General features: G+C 37.5%; 1 protein-coding gene across 1 annotated transcript in view; it reads left to right on the top strand.

Annotated features, from left to right (window-relative positions):
• ntn4 (netrin 4) overlaps positions 1-13,877 on the top strand; it is a 31,026-nt gene extending 17,149 nt beyond the window's left edge. Inside the window, exons 6-10 of the mRNA XM_041977432.1 lie at positions 6,758-6,971; positions 8,714-8,808; positions 9,175-9,243; positions 11,344-11,517; positions 11,838-13,877. Coding sequence (XP_041833366.1) covers positions 6,758-6,971; positions 8,714-8,808; positions 9,175-9,243; positions 11,344-11,517; positions 11,838-11,977 — 692 coding nt within the window. The 3' untranslated portion in view covers positions 11,978-13,877. The remainder of the gene's footprint in view (positions 1-6,757; positions 6,972-8,713; positions 8,809-9,174; positions 9,244-11,343; positions 11,518-11,837) is intronic.
• The last annotated feature ends 839 nt before the right edge of the window (positions 13,878-14,716 follow it).

Raw genomic sequence — 14,716 nt, 5'->3', positions numbered from 1 at the left:
TGATTATCTGTCAGATTTTGACAAAAGAGCTCAGTCCTCTTGATAAAGTTAAGTTTGATGAGATGCTGCTATTTCATGGAAATTATTTCAAAGAATATTTGTAGCCAAAGTCCTAAATTGATCTGCATCCTTCTTGTTCATTACTATGAAGTTTTTCAGCTATTGTACATCTAAATATTAGCATTTGTAATTTTGATATATTTTATTATTATATTTACATAATATAACAATATAATTTTGATGCAATTTAAGTTATTGTTGGGCAGTTCTATTTTCTCAATTTTCCATCATGTGGATTTCTCATAACTTCCAAGGTTATAATGTTTTGAATCAGGTGTCAGTAGTGAGTGGTTTTACATTAAGCACAAAGGTGTCAAATTATTTTTATATACAATGAAAAAATTTCATTTTCATGAGGCAGTTCTTACCTATTTTTGTTGATTGAATAACTATAATGCTTCTCTCCATGTGTAGGGTAAAAGCATTGTGCTGCCATCAATCTCACTTTACAGTCTGCTGCACTTTAGTATGATCTATGATTGCAATAATCACTGCATCCATCACAGGAGATGGAAGGGGATGATTTCACTTGAGTTGACTACAAGTTGTTTTACTGTATATTCAAGAAGAATCTCATAACGAGTGTTTAAAAATGTCCATACATCCATCCATTTTTGGTTGACTGGGTTGAGGGGGCAACAGTCTAAGCAGAGATCCCCAGCCTTCCTCCAGATCTTCTGGAGGGACAGTGAAGTGGTACCAAGCCTCTCCAGCATGTCTTGGGTCTGTCTCAACACCTCTTCCTGGTGCAACATGTCTGAAACGCCTCCTCTGGGAGACGTCTAAAATGCATCCTAACTAGATTGCTGACTCATCTTAACTGGCTTCTTTAGATGAGGACAAATAGTGACTCTACTACAAACCTACAAACTCATCATCCTATCCCTAAAGGTGAACCCAACCACCCTTCATAGAAAGTTCATTTCTCTCACTTGGATTCACAATTTCAGTCTTTTGGTCTTGACCCAGTCTTTTCCCTTGGGAAAAGATCAACTGACAACTTCACTTTTCAGCTCAGCTGTCTGTTCACCATGACAGGTACAATGTCTCCATCACTACAGATGGTGCCCCAATCTGCTTATTCATTTCCCACTCCATTCTACCCCAACTGGTAAACAATACTGGAAATTAAATCATAAAATGAGGCAGCAGCTTACTTTTAAACTGGAGTAGGCAATCCATCTTTTACCAACTGAATACCATGGCCACAGACTGGTGGTTTCTAATTCTCGCCTTTGCTTCTTCAAACGTGGCTGCAAACTGCCCCAGTGCCTAGTTGAGGTCTCCACTCAATTAAGCTAACACAACCACATAATCCTAAACTGGAAATCCTCCAAACATTCTGTCCATAAAGGTTGTGGACAGAATGTTGACAATGGAGCAGCCTTGGGGGAAATCAAACATGCCCTAGAAATGAGTCTGACTTATTGCCAACTACATGAACCAAGCTCTTAAACTGGCTGTACAAGCACCAAATGACCCATAACAAGGGGTCCTATACCCCATACCTCCAAAGCACTTCCTACAGGATAGCCAAAAAATATGGGCTACATTCACATTCCAGCCCTCAATGCTTAATTCAGATTTTTTTTTTTTTTTTTTTTTGGTGAGATCCTTTTTTTTGTGTGGTTGAACACGACCACCTCTGGACTCTAGTGCGAACTGTACATGGCTGTACATGGAAGGGAGCTGCATGCACAGAGGAAAATATGACGTCATAACGGCACGGGGGTAAATATGGATGCTACATGTTATCAGTTTTTAAGTTGTACAATCAGAGGCCAAAAAGCCGTCACATATGGGCAAAAAAAAGGAGCCACTTGCCTGAACGAGTCATGGTTGGGAGCCTTCTCCATGTCCACAACTGCCTGTTAATACACGTATAAATATCTGAATCTGGCAACAGTGGCTGAGAACACAAAACTGTTACCTTTGCTGCTTTACAGCAGGAAAGTTATATTCAAGGCTCCAGCAGCTCCAACTCTAGTTCAAAGCTGACTGAGAAAAAAAAACTTAAGGCAGAAAATGTCTCATTTTGACATATTGGCAATGGGCCGTATCAACTCTCTAAATACATCAGTGAAGCAACTTACCATTGCTGCTAGAATAACAGCAGACTGGTATTTCTCCATAATTCTTCGGAGTTATCAGTCCTACTGTAGCATGATCATCATTGTTTCAACCTTTTGTAACAAAAGCAGCTTTTTTTTTTGCCTTGCTGTTCAGCTACAAGAACAATGTCTAGGTGATGAATTGAGTTTGAACCTATGCAGCCACCTTCGGTATTTTCCACAATGATATCTCTGCATCTCTGATAAGGTCAAAGAAACTGATGCGCCAACTTCTTTACAGCAGCTGTGATGTAGAGTTTGAATTTCAGTGATTAGGTTGGGGGTTGTGCATATTTGTTACACCTGAGAGCTCACCTGTTAGGTATCTATAGCGGCTAATGATCCTTTAAGATGCCTGATTAATGGAATAAAAAGGAGCAACAGCATGTGTGGAGAACCCCTGAGATGAAGGTACAAGTTGTGAAATCCCACCTTGGCGGCTTGCTAACAAAAGAGGAATTTCCCTATGTTGCGAGGAACATTTTTTTCATACCAGCCTTCGAGGGGCCCTGGAGAGAAAACTCTCCTATTAAGATTTACGCAACCAGCACACCCAAACAGTTTAGCAAAAGAGAGGTTGCAGTGTGTATTTCTCAGTGCATATATATGGAGATTTTTGTCTGCAGTGGTTGCTCAGACAGGTGTCTTGTCATGTCTCAGCATACGCTCATAAAGTTTTCATTGTCTGAGCTCTTGTAACTGACAGGTTTCCTAGATACACACATATTTACCTACAGGAGGGGTGAAGTAACCCTTTCATAGGCTTGTAAATTCTCACAAGCTTACCAAACACATCATCAACCACACGTGTTCTGGCTTTACATGAACCTGAGGTGGAACTGTATGGCCTACTGTCAATGATTAATATGTGAAGCCTGCTCACTAGACAATAGTGCAGATATGGCCTTGTGGGCATGCTAAGTAGAAAAACGTGATATCTTTATGATTTTATGGATACTGTACAGCTTGGTCTTTAGATAAGGTTTCTTATCTTTGCCTTCCTGAAAAATTTGTCTGATTACTCGTCTGGTTTGATGATCAAGAAGGTTGATGTGACATTGACCTTAAGCAAAAACGGTCAAATGTGGGAAATCTTGGATATATGCTTAGCTTGTGTTTAAGAATGAAAACTCATCACTGGCCAAAAGTAAAATATTAATCATGTTTACTTTTAGAAAAATCTCATTTTTTAAACATATGTACAATACTTTAAGTACAAGGGTACACATTTTTTTGCATTAGGTGTTTCTGACAGAATAGTTAAAAACAATAACTAAAGAACAGCCCACTCTTTTTCTTTTTTTTAATTTCAATGACACAAATTAATGTCGCTTAAGTACAGTCATTCCACTGAAATGGCTCAGCTTTATATGATAAGTGACCCTAAAACCACCAGTAGCTGCCACACAGTCCTCAGTTCTTACCTTGTTAGATCTATCTGCAGCTCTCACTTTGTACACCCCTGCATCCTACGTTCTTTACCTTCCAAAATTAGCATCTTGGGCAAAACAGCTTTCAGTTTTAATCATCCCACAGGGGGCATTTTACTTAAGGTGTCATGGTAAGGACAAACGGCCACATTCCTTCTACTGTATAGCAGGTTACCTCAAGGCTCTTGTTTTAGCAAGAACCACTACTTCCTTAGGTCCAGTCATCAGCTTGCATCACTGTTATATAGATGATACTTAACTATGTCTTATTCACACCAGATGACCCCATGGTCTCAGCTTGTTTCTGCGAGAACTCCACATGGATGAAGGAATGTCACTTCTAAAGTAAACGTCCCAGAGATTGAACTTGGTCATCCCAGTCAATCTAGCAGACTCATATAAGGGTCCACACTAGTTCTACATTGTCATACAGGCTTTTGCTTCTTTTTAACCACTGTACGTTTACATTGTCTAGTACTTCTATCCCTTCCTACAAGACCATCTCAGGCAGACTGATTTTTATATGTGGCTCCACAGTGGTAAAAAGAGCTATCAAATGGTATCAGGGCAAGACCATGCTCTCAAGAATCTGTTGAAGCAGGGAACCCCAACTCCGGTCCTCAAGGCCCACTGTCCTGTAGACTTTCAACGTTTCCCTGCTGCAACACATCTGACTTAAACTAATGGGTTAATAGCACACTTAGAGATCCAGTTTAACTTAAACTATATGTGTTGCAGCAGGGGAACATCTGATTCCTCCAGAGAAACCGGCCTTGAGGGCCAGGGTTGGGGATCACTGTGTTAAAGATCTCATTCAAGATTATTCTTCTCCTTAGTTTTTGGGCCCAAGCCAAAAATGGCATCACATTGCCTGGTGTTTGGGTGTTGGTCATACACCTCTCAATTTTTCTAATGAAAAAATATGCCAAGCATTGCCTGGGTCACAGTGAGACAAGAGTGTTTTTTTCAAAGTTTGTTCACATTTAAAACCGAAAATGGGGAAATTATTGTGTTAAAAATAAATTTAAAAAACAGCTTAAAAATGCACTATGTAACTTTCTGACCTTAAGACTCCAGTTTCTGGACTTGTTTGATGGCTCAGTGACACTTTTTATGTGATTTCTGGAGCCATAACTGCCCAGCAGCATCCTCAGGATGAGAAACTGCACTCTAAAACTTTTTCTTATGGGAAGCTGCAACTGAGTTTCGTTTTAAATACTGCATCACATGCTAGCAGGCGCATGGCTGACTCAGCGAAGTAAAGCAAGAAGACATTATTGGAGAGCAGGAGATAAGACAAAGATCAAGATTAGACTTTAACTGGCTGGAGAGAGCTCACAATACAGGTAGGATGCAAGATGGATGCCAAATTAGCCGTTGATAGGGGCACTGAGAAAATCAGTACAAATTCAGCGTCTTAAAAAAAGTACAGAGTAATCGAGAAGTTGAAACCACTTTCAGATTAATTAATTTATCTATGGGGACTCTTAGCCTTCAATCAACCATGCTGTTCATGAATGAATTGAATTAGTTTTATAACCATTTAGATTATTCAGTTTCTCCTTGTTCAGATCTAAATTCTTCCAACTTTACTTTTTTTATTTTTATTTAACCAGGAAAAAAAGAATTCCATTGAGATGAAAAAACCTCTTTTTACAAGGGAGTCCTGGTCTAAGATAAGCAGCAGCAAATACAAAAACACAGTTACAGAAGGTACCAAGTAAAACACACAAAAGACAATTAAACGAGAAAATTACTTTTACAAGCGAATTATGAAAAAACAAGTGATTGTTGTGGAATCAGTCTCAACGAATCTCAGTTTGGATTTAAAAGCACTCCATGCAATTAATCCAGTTAGTTTCCAGTCTTTCTGCCTAGACTAATATATCACGTAGCTTTAATAAGAGGCTTGGCTAAATGAGTTAGCGTAAATTACATCAAAAGCTTTGAATCCGGTTTGCTTACAGCAGAAGTTCTATAAATTTATTGAAATGTCAAAAAGTTTAGTTTAAAAAAATGTTTTAAATGAAGGAGCGTTAATGATTTTTTTTTTTTTTTTAAGCTGAAAAGGCTTCTGGTTTAACGATAAGTTGTCATCTACTGCTAGACTACAAGCATCATTACAGAGGATAAATGGCTCCAGGGAAATATTCTCTTTTTCCCCCCACCCCTATCCTCAAGATAGGGACAGATTTATGGAGGAAGGACTGACACCTCCTCCTTCAAGGCTTTTAGTGCCCCCAGACAGTTTTCTCAAACTGCCAGTGGAAAAATGGGTAGATGTTACAGTCTTTGGTTCAAAAATATTGTTTTTGGAGGTTGTTTAAAGAACACCCTATCAGCAAACAATTAGGGGGACACAAGGGAAGCAGAATGTGCAATCTTTTTTCTATGTGCACTGGTAAGTCTATGTGAGGACTGATTTGAGCTTGTGGATTTGTTTTTTGTACTCCCTTGGGGACAGATGTTCAAAGAGCTGATTCAAGCTGGCGCTTGATGTGGGCATTCAGTAACGGTTATATCATAAAGAAAGAACTTCAAAGGGCAATTTTTGGTAATAAAAAGATAAAGGCCGTTGTCTGAAAGAATACCAGACAATAGAAAAACTGATAAATGATGGAGCATTTAAGAGCTGGTCATAAATTATTTGTATAACCAACAGCTTAAATTCTATTCTACAGTCATTTAGCAGACGCTTTTATCCAAAGCAACTTACATTTGAGAGTAAGAACAACACAAGCAAGTCTGCTTAGTCCAATTTGTGTTTTTTGTTTTTTGTAAGTCATTTTGTTTAAATACAAGATCACGATTTCATCACACAATATCAACTTGGGCAAAAGTGCATGCAGCTTATTCAGTACTTAGTTGAGCCAAAGAGCTGGACAAATCTTTCTAACTCATTCTGTTGAGTAGAAGAGTTAAGCTAAGTGCGGAAATGCTCCTTAAACAGCTGAGTCTTTAGCTTGCTTTTAAAAGTGGATAGGGACTCTGCGGATCGGACGGAGTTTGGTAGATCGTTCCACCATCAGAGGACAACAGAGGAGAAGAGTCTAGCTACTGATTTTGTGCCACATTGTGGTGTATCAATGTAGATGATGCATTATTGCACCACTAATACCTACCAATGTAAATTAATTTAAACTTTTCTTTTCCCAGCATGCGACTGCCACCCTATGGGCTCCTTACCCTTCCACTTGGCAGATGGCGCACCGTGCGACCCCTCCAATGGAAACTGCATCTGCAAACCTGGAGTAGGTGGAATGCACTGTGACAGGTGTATGGTGGGATACTGGGGCTTTCATGAGTATGGCTGCCGTCCATGTGACTGTGCAGGAGATTGTGATCCGTTTACTGGAGACTGCATGTTTGGGTAAGTTAAAATACCCTAAATATCTATATTTTACCTAATAGCCTAACTGTTGTAATAGTGTTGGGATGTTTGTGATTGGCTTTTGCTATATGTTTATAAGATGTGGGCCCTCATTTACCCACCTTTAATAGAAACTGTCTAAATTTCAGTCTTATTAATGAAATTTAAAATGTTAGAAAGTACAAAAAAATCTGTATTTATCAGACTTGTGTAGGGCAGTCGTAGCATGTTAGTAAGTAATCAGGTGGTGATAAATCCCACATGTTTTAAATTACCTGCTTTTACCATTAATGTTTATTTGCATTCAGAAAGGCCTTTAATTAACCATATATGGTGACACACCCTATTCAGAAATCCTTCAGAAGTCGCTTTTGTTCCCCCTCGCAGTGATGGAGAGGAAGAAAGAATGGATTTCTGCTGAGTTTGACGGCAACCGAACATCTGTTTAGTTCACTCGGTTAACTCATTCAAGTTTGGTTAACTTTAAATGGGAAAAAATAGGTATGAAAATCGTAGGAATTCCCCACCAAATCGAACTGAGTCCCCCTAAATCTCCATTTACCTTTTATCTTTACATTTATCTGATTTATGATTCCAGCTATTTTCAGCTGCATGTAGGCCAGTCTAGCATCCAAACTCTTCCACTGCAAAGCCCTGCTGTTATTATAGAGGCACTGCGCAGTTTAGCATTGTCTTGCTTATATATGCAAGACCTTCTCTGAAAAAGTCACCATCTTTAATGGAAGCATATGTTCCTGTAAAACCTGTATATATCTTTCACCATTGTTAGGGCTTTTCCAGATATGCAAGCTACCAGTTTCAAAAGTACTAATGTACCCTCATACAATCAGAGATGCAGTCTTTGGTACCAAGCGTTGATAAGAAGCCCAATGTGCCATCTTATTTGTAGTTTGGAGGATGCAGTAGCCATGATTTCCTAAAAGGATTTCAAATTTCATCTAACCACAAAACAGCTTTCAATTTCCAGTCCATATTAAATGAGCTTTTGCTCAGAATAGAATCCAGTGTTTCTGCATTGTGCTCACATATTGATTCTTTGCATGACAGAGCTTTAACCTGCATATGCAGATGGCACGTTGAACTGTGTTCACAGACAATGATTTCTGAAAGTGTGTCTGAGCTTATACATTGATTTCTATGGCAGAACCATTCCGTTTTTTAATACTGTACATCCCCTGCACACAGAGACGACTCCAGATTCTTTCAATCTTTCAATGATATTATTAACTGTAGATGATAAAAGAGTCAAAGTCTTTACAATTTTATACTGAGGGCATTTTTTTTCAGAAGCTGCTTCACAATCTGTTGAACCAGTTTTTAGCAAATTGCGCAAGTTTCACTTCTCAGAGACTCTGCCTCTCTGTGGTGCTCTTTTTATATCAGTGTTTCTAATTAACAACATTAATTCCAGTTTTACTTTTAAAGCCTGTTTTTTGTCTGTTTGTTTTTCACCTTGTCCTGACTTTTCTGAAACATATTCTTGCTATAATATTCAAGTTGAAAAATGATCATTTTCTTCATTTAATGTTTTTTTATTTTCTATTGTGAATAATAAAAATAAAATAAAATAAAAATAAAAGGTTTGCAAGTTTTTATATTTTACAGAGTATCCCCACTTTATTTGAAATCATAATATTTTTATTTGTATTGTTTACATTTATTTACATTTGTATATAGATTCAGTTTAACATGTGTAATTGTCTTTTGTTGTGGTGCTACAGCTCTGATCTGGACCTGTACAACCTGGAGGGAAACTCTAGTGAGTCAGTCCGGATCTTTAGAGCTCATGAGCTCTTCTCTGCTCTCCACTACTCAGGTGAGATACAGCAATACTGTGTGTCTGTGTGCATATGTAGTATTTATCCTCCTCCGTAGCCCAGTGACCATACATTCAGATAATTAAGATCTCGATAGGGCCTTAGAGGAACATTAGGCATTAGTGGACATGTGTGTGTTTGTGTGTCTTTATACATCGATTGTTAATGTTGCCTCTGTGAGCCTCCCTCCACCACAACATCCCTGTAACTGCAGCTTTCAAAGGTACATTCTTTACTAGATGAATGTACTTTCCTTGCATTCTTAGGAAGCCACAAAATCTGAGACCACACACACACACACGCACACACACACACAAAATTATTTGATTTTGTTACAAATCTGTGCTTGTGTCTTTCACCTGCAGAGAAGTGTGAGTGCAAAGAGCACACCCTGACCAACAGTAAACTCTTCTGCACCATGAATTATGCTTATGGTAAGATCTCATCCACAAACACTCTACCTCATCAGAAGTAACATCTAAAAAGTCCATTTCCTTGTTTTACATATTTAACTGTTAAGGGGTGATTGTGTTAATTGCAACCAGACTCCTAGGGTTCTTTTTTTAGGTAAAAACAAAAATTATGGATCTAACCTAAAACAACCCCACACCAAACCTAACTGCATCTAAGGAAACCACGGAGAGTTAGACCAGATCCAAAATATGTGGATTTGGAACAGCAACTTGTCCAAAAGCAGCAGTGCTTCTAAAGCTTTGTGTCTGCCTGAGGATCTGAGATTAGCTGAAGGTGATTAATCTTTAAATGCAAATTTAAGTGCTAAATAATCAAATTATTTTAGTGTTACTTATATAGCATGTATACAATGTGAAACAAAAGTAGAGCTCCATTAGTTGCTGGTCATGTTTCCAGAGTAATTAGTCAATGTAAATGCCTTTTGCTACATATTACTAATTAACATTTTACTGGTTTGACTGGACAACCAAACCATTTTGTACTTCTAGAGACTAAACATGGTCGATACTCAGTGACACTCAAGAATAATCAAACCAGTAAAAAATATGTTAAATACAAAGTACACAGGTAATACACATGGTGATTCTAAGGTTTTACATATTAGTACATTATTATAATAAAAACAATCATTTGACCTTCACTAGCTGTCAGTAGCTCATAGAACCACCTTTACCAGCAATAACTTGAAATAATTATTTATTAGTTTCTCACATCATCATAAAGAATTTGGGCCACTCTTCTTTACAACATTGCTTCTGTTCATTGTGATCTGCTGCATTTGTTTATGCACAGCTCTCTTAAGGTGCCTCCACAGCATTTTAATCAAGTTGAGGTTTGGATTTTTGAATGGCTCAATGCAACGCCTTCATTATTTTTCCTTTCAGTCATTCTGTTGTACATTTGATGCTGTGTTTGGAATCATTGTCCTGTTTCATGAGTTAATTTAAACCAAGTTGTAGGTGTTTATTTGTTTATTTAAAAAGATTCACTTTGGCTGACACCAAGACGTCAGGTAGTCTTTGTGGGGTACAGACTATAAACTATCAAAAACAAGCATTACAGATGGCCTCACATTCAGCTCTAGAATAATTTAGTATACAGAGGAGTCTATCGTAGACTCACTGACTACAAGGTGTTGAGATCCTGACGCTACAATAAGCTTAAATCATCAACTCTCCACCACTGTGCTTGACAGTTGGTATGATGAGTTTGTGCTGATATTCTGTGATTGGTTTTCTCCAAATGTGCTGCTGTGCTTTATGACCAGTTGGCTTTGTTTGTCTAAAGGACATTGCTCCAAAAGTTTTGTGGTTTGTTCAGATGCAGCTTTGCAACCTGAGCTGTGCTGCCATGTTCGTTTTAGGTAGAAAGAAAAAGGCTCTCTCCTTTCAATCCTTAAAACAAGTCATACGTGTTCAATCTTTTTCTAATTATACCATCATAAACTTTAAGAGGTAACATGCAAACCTAAGCCTGTAGAGTCTGACATGTAGCTTGTTGACCCCCCCCTAAGTTTTCCTGAGCATTGCACACTCTGACCTTTAGGTGAACTTACTGGGACACCCACTTCTAGGAAGATTGGCAACTGTATTGAATATTCTCTACTTACAAACATATAAATAAAATGTTTGATTATTTTTGGGGGGAAATAGTCCCAAAGTCTTCACCAGTCACTTTAATAACTGTTGAATTATTTAGCTCAAAAGCACATATCTGTACATCATCCAGGTACTTGGAGAAAGGTTAAAAGATTGTAAGAGTTATTAGGATGCTTCAAGTTAGCACATATATAAACTTTTGGCACAATTAGATCAATAATAAATTCAGCTCCAAATTCCCTGGCAAAAGTGAACCTCATTTCAATTTCAGCTGAAATTAAAAAAAAACTTCCATGATCAGATAAAGCCTCGTTTGAAGTTTGTCCAACCACCAAACACAGCTGCCTTGGAAAATTGATCTGGAACCTTCTTCTCCAAGCCCTTTTGTTTATAAAAAAAAAAAGATAGAAACATCTTAATATAAAAAATGCTCAAATTTGTATTTGTGTGTTTTGCCTTTAGTGCTGAAGGTGAAAGTGCTGTCGGCCTACGATAAAGGCTCCCACGCCGAGGTGGAGGTCAAAGTTCAGAAGGTGCTTAGTCAGAACACCAAACTGAGGATACAACGTGGTCGAGTTACTCTTTACCCTGAATCCTGGACATTACGGGGCTGTACCTGCCCCATCCTTAATCCAGGTCAGAACACACATAAACACACACTGAAATCATATGTTATCTCAGTGATAATGATAAGGCAATGTTAACACTGAAATAAAAGAACATAATCATCATAATATATGGAAAGAGAGATTAAGTATATCTTGGATCTACAATAAATGTGGAATAAAACATACTTTAGCCTGATCATTCTGCAGTGAAGGAGACCTAGCTAAGAAGTGTTGTTGTTATTATAGTTTATGATAAATCTAACATACTTGTGTGATTATTTGGTTGTAAGTTTAAACAACATTTTAGAAATTAAATTCAGATTTAATATCACTGTCCTCATTTTTCAGATATGGAGTATCTGGTAGCGGGTCATGCAGACCGTAAGCAGGGCCGCCTCCTGGTCAACATGAAGAGTTTTGTGAAACCTTGGAAAGCCAGCTTGGGCCGCAAAGTCCTCACACTGCTTAAGAAAGACTGCAACTGGTAGACGGACAGTACAAAAGAAATACTGGAGGGACAGGTGACATAACAGATGAGACTGTTTCTGATAAGACAATAGCAGGGATTTTCCTTTTCCTGTCCTCCAGACGTGGATTTCTAAATCGCACAGCTGTGGCAGCCGGTTTTGGGGGACTGAACTGAAATGATCGAACCCCTCCATTTCTCTGAAGCTGGTGGTGAACTGCACAAGCTTAAAGCACACATAATTTCATTTTATTAAGACATTTGTTTGCAACTGAGCAAGCTCTCATTCTTACATTCCCGTGTAGAATTACGGCAAAAAAATTCCTTCAGTTTTGCATCTAAAAAAGAGTTCTGTGTCCAAGAACTCTCTTCAATAAGGACTGAATGAGACAGAAATCCATCTACATGCATTACAAGGCAGAGAAACTGTTATTCCTCCTTTGCAGCACTTTAGCCTAAGATAAACTGAGAAAGCATTGATGCACAAAAAAAGGAGGACTAAAAACACAATGACACACAACCCCCCCTGATATGGATCGTGGATGTGCCACCTTTAAAATGGATGCCCACACTGACAGAGGCAGCCAAGTGTACGTTGCAGACACGATATGCAAACCATCCAGAGTGACGCTAAAGAAGCCATACAAGCCACTACAGGTGGTTAAATCTTAGCCAGTCCAGGTGTGCCTGTGTTGAAATCAGAGCGAATGGGTTTTACCCCAAACATGAATGTATTTGCCTGACTGTGTGTGTCTGTGTATGCATGTGAGATAAAGAGTGGTTGAAAACAGCAGTATAATCAAGCACAGTCCAGATTCAGCCCAGCTCTTAAGCTTCTCTGTAGGTTTGAACTGATCCAGTGTTTATGAAACGTTCTGTGTATTGATTCATCTCATATTTACACTCCACTGCTGAACTAAGATCATTCTTTTTATTCCTTCCTTTGTGCTCATGTACAGTGTTATTTGTATATATCTATATAAATATTATTGCTCATCTTTCTCTGCGTTTTTTTGTTTTTTTTTGTTTTTTTTTTTGTTCATGGTAATATTAAAGGATAAATCCATATAATTATAGATTTGGTCTTGGTTTTGGAGTTTGGTCCATCATATCTATTTCTCTTAATTATGTTGTGATATACCATCTGCTCTTATTTCTTTAATAAAAACAGCCAAAAAGTCACAAGTTTACCCAGATTATACAAATTGAAGCTAAAACTTTGTTGATGTATAAATAAGAAATGTAAAACCATATCTGTCATATCAGTAACAGTTATTTTATTATTAAAGCTCTGTTATCACACAAGCCACACATAGCACAATTAGCTCTTATCACCCAATGGTTTGAATATGTGTTGAGTAAACATTCTGCCACTGTATTTTAAATGGCATTGGTCCAGATTGTTCATGCACCACAGTTAAGTCATAATAAAGGAATTTTCTACCTAAGAAGCCTCAGGGTATTAAAGTAGATCTTGGTATTGACAGTGTGATCCTGACAGATGAATTTGTGAAGTGTGATTGTTAAAAAAGAGCAATTCTTGCTTCTGACTTTGCAAGTTCTAATAATTTTTGGAGCTTCTTCACTCTCTGTGTTTAGTCTCTTGTGGTGGCAGACATACTCGCATGCTCACTAGTGACAATATTTGAGATGAAAGTTGGTCAGTTTGAAGATTTGAAATTGCAGATGGACAAGGCAGAACTTTCAGGGAGCTTGCCAATCATGGCCAGAGATATGGGAACTCTAACATATTTAGGTATTTAGGAAGATGATTGCTGTGTCTTTTTTTTTTGTTTTGTTTTTTTCCATTGGTCAGCCCATCATGTACTTCTTGATTTTTGTTAGTTTTGAGTTGAGTGTTCTGTTAATCCTTCCTTGGCAGCAACTTTACGTTATTTTAAAATTAAATCTGATAAAACTGATTTCACCTGCTCACTTGTCTGTCCAGCGTTCGGGTTTTCCACCTCCACCTTTCAGCTATGGACTGTGACAGAGTACATTAATGTCAGCATTTAAGTCACATAGAATCAACAGACTCATTGTTTCACATACAAATTGGGTTTGGTCACTTCGAAATTATATGCTAATTGTGACAGTAAGCATACAGATTAGCATTAGCTCAGTTACTAAATCAAACTCTGTATAGTGCTGATATGAGATATGTCAATGATAAAAGCTAATAAAAAGACAAAAAAATGTTTGGTTAAAAGAAATACATTCCCAAAATACTGTTTTATTTAAATGAATAACAATACATAAATAAAACCATTTACTCTAAGGCAAACAGCATGGTATACACAACTCTATTTTTATTTATTTATTTGTTTTGTTTTTTTTACTTTAAATTAATTTTATTTAAATAAAAACTAATTGAAAGATCAGGCCAATTGATATACCAGGGAACATTAATAGTAGGCATGGTAACAGATTAGCATTGGCCCCTGTTCTGAATGCTCACCATTGTGGTGAGCATTTTTATTTATGTTTTTATTTCAAATTAATGTTATCTAATTGAAAAAAAACAAAAAAAACAGGCATCATGCTAGACTCTACTGCACATGTTTTGTAGGCAACAACATAGATAGTAAGCATGCTAACAGATTAGCATTAGCTCTGTTCAGAATGCTGACTAGAATTGTGCTATTTTAAAATGTAATTAAACGTTTTTTATTTTAAACTAATTTTATCTGCATAAAAAGTATTAAAATGATACAGGCTGCTTGGTATACTCTACTGTGGATGACATGAGAGGCAACTAAAG

The sequence above is a fragment of the Melanotaenia boesemani genome, chromosome 23 (assembly GCF_017639745.1).
Source record: "Melanotaenia boesemani isolate fMelBoe1 chromosome 23, fMelBoe1.pri, whole genome shotgun sequence".
Classification (NCBI taxonomy): domain Eukaryota; kingdom Metazoa; phylum Chordata; class Actinopteri; order Atheriniformes; family Melanotaeniidae; genus Melanotaenia; species Melanotaenia boesemani.
This window is presented reverse-complemented; position numbering and strand designations above follow the sequence as displayed.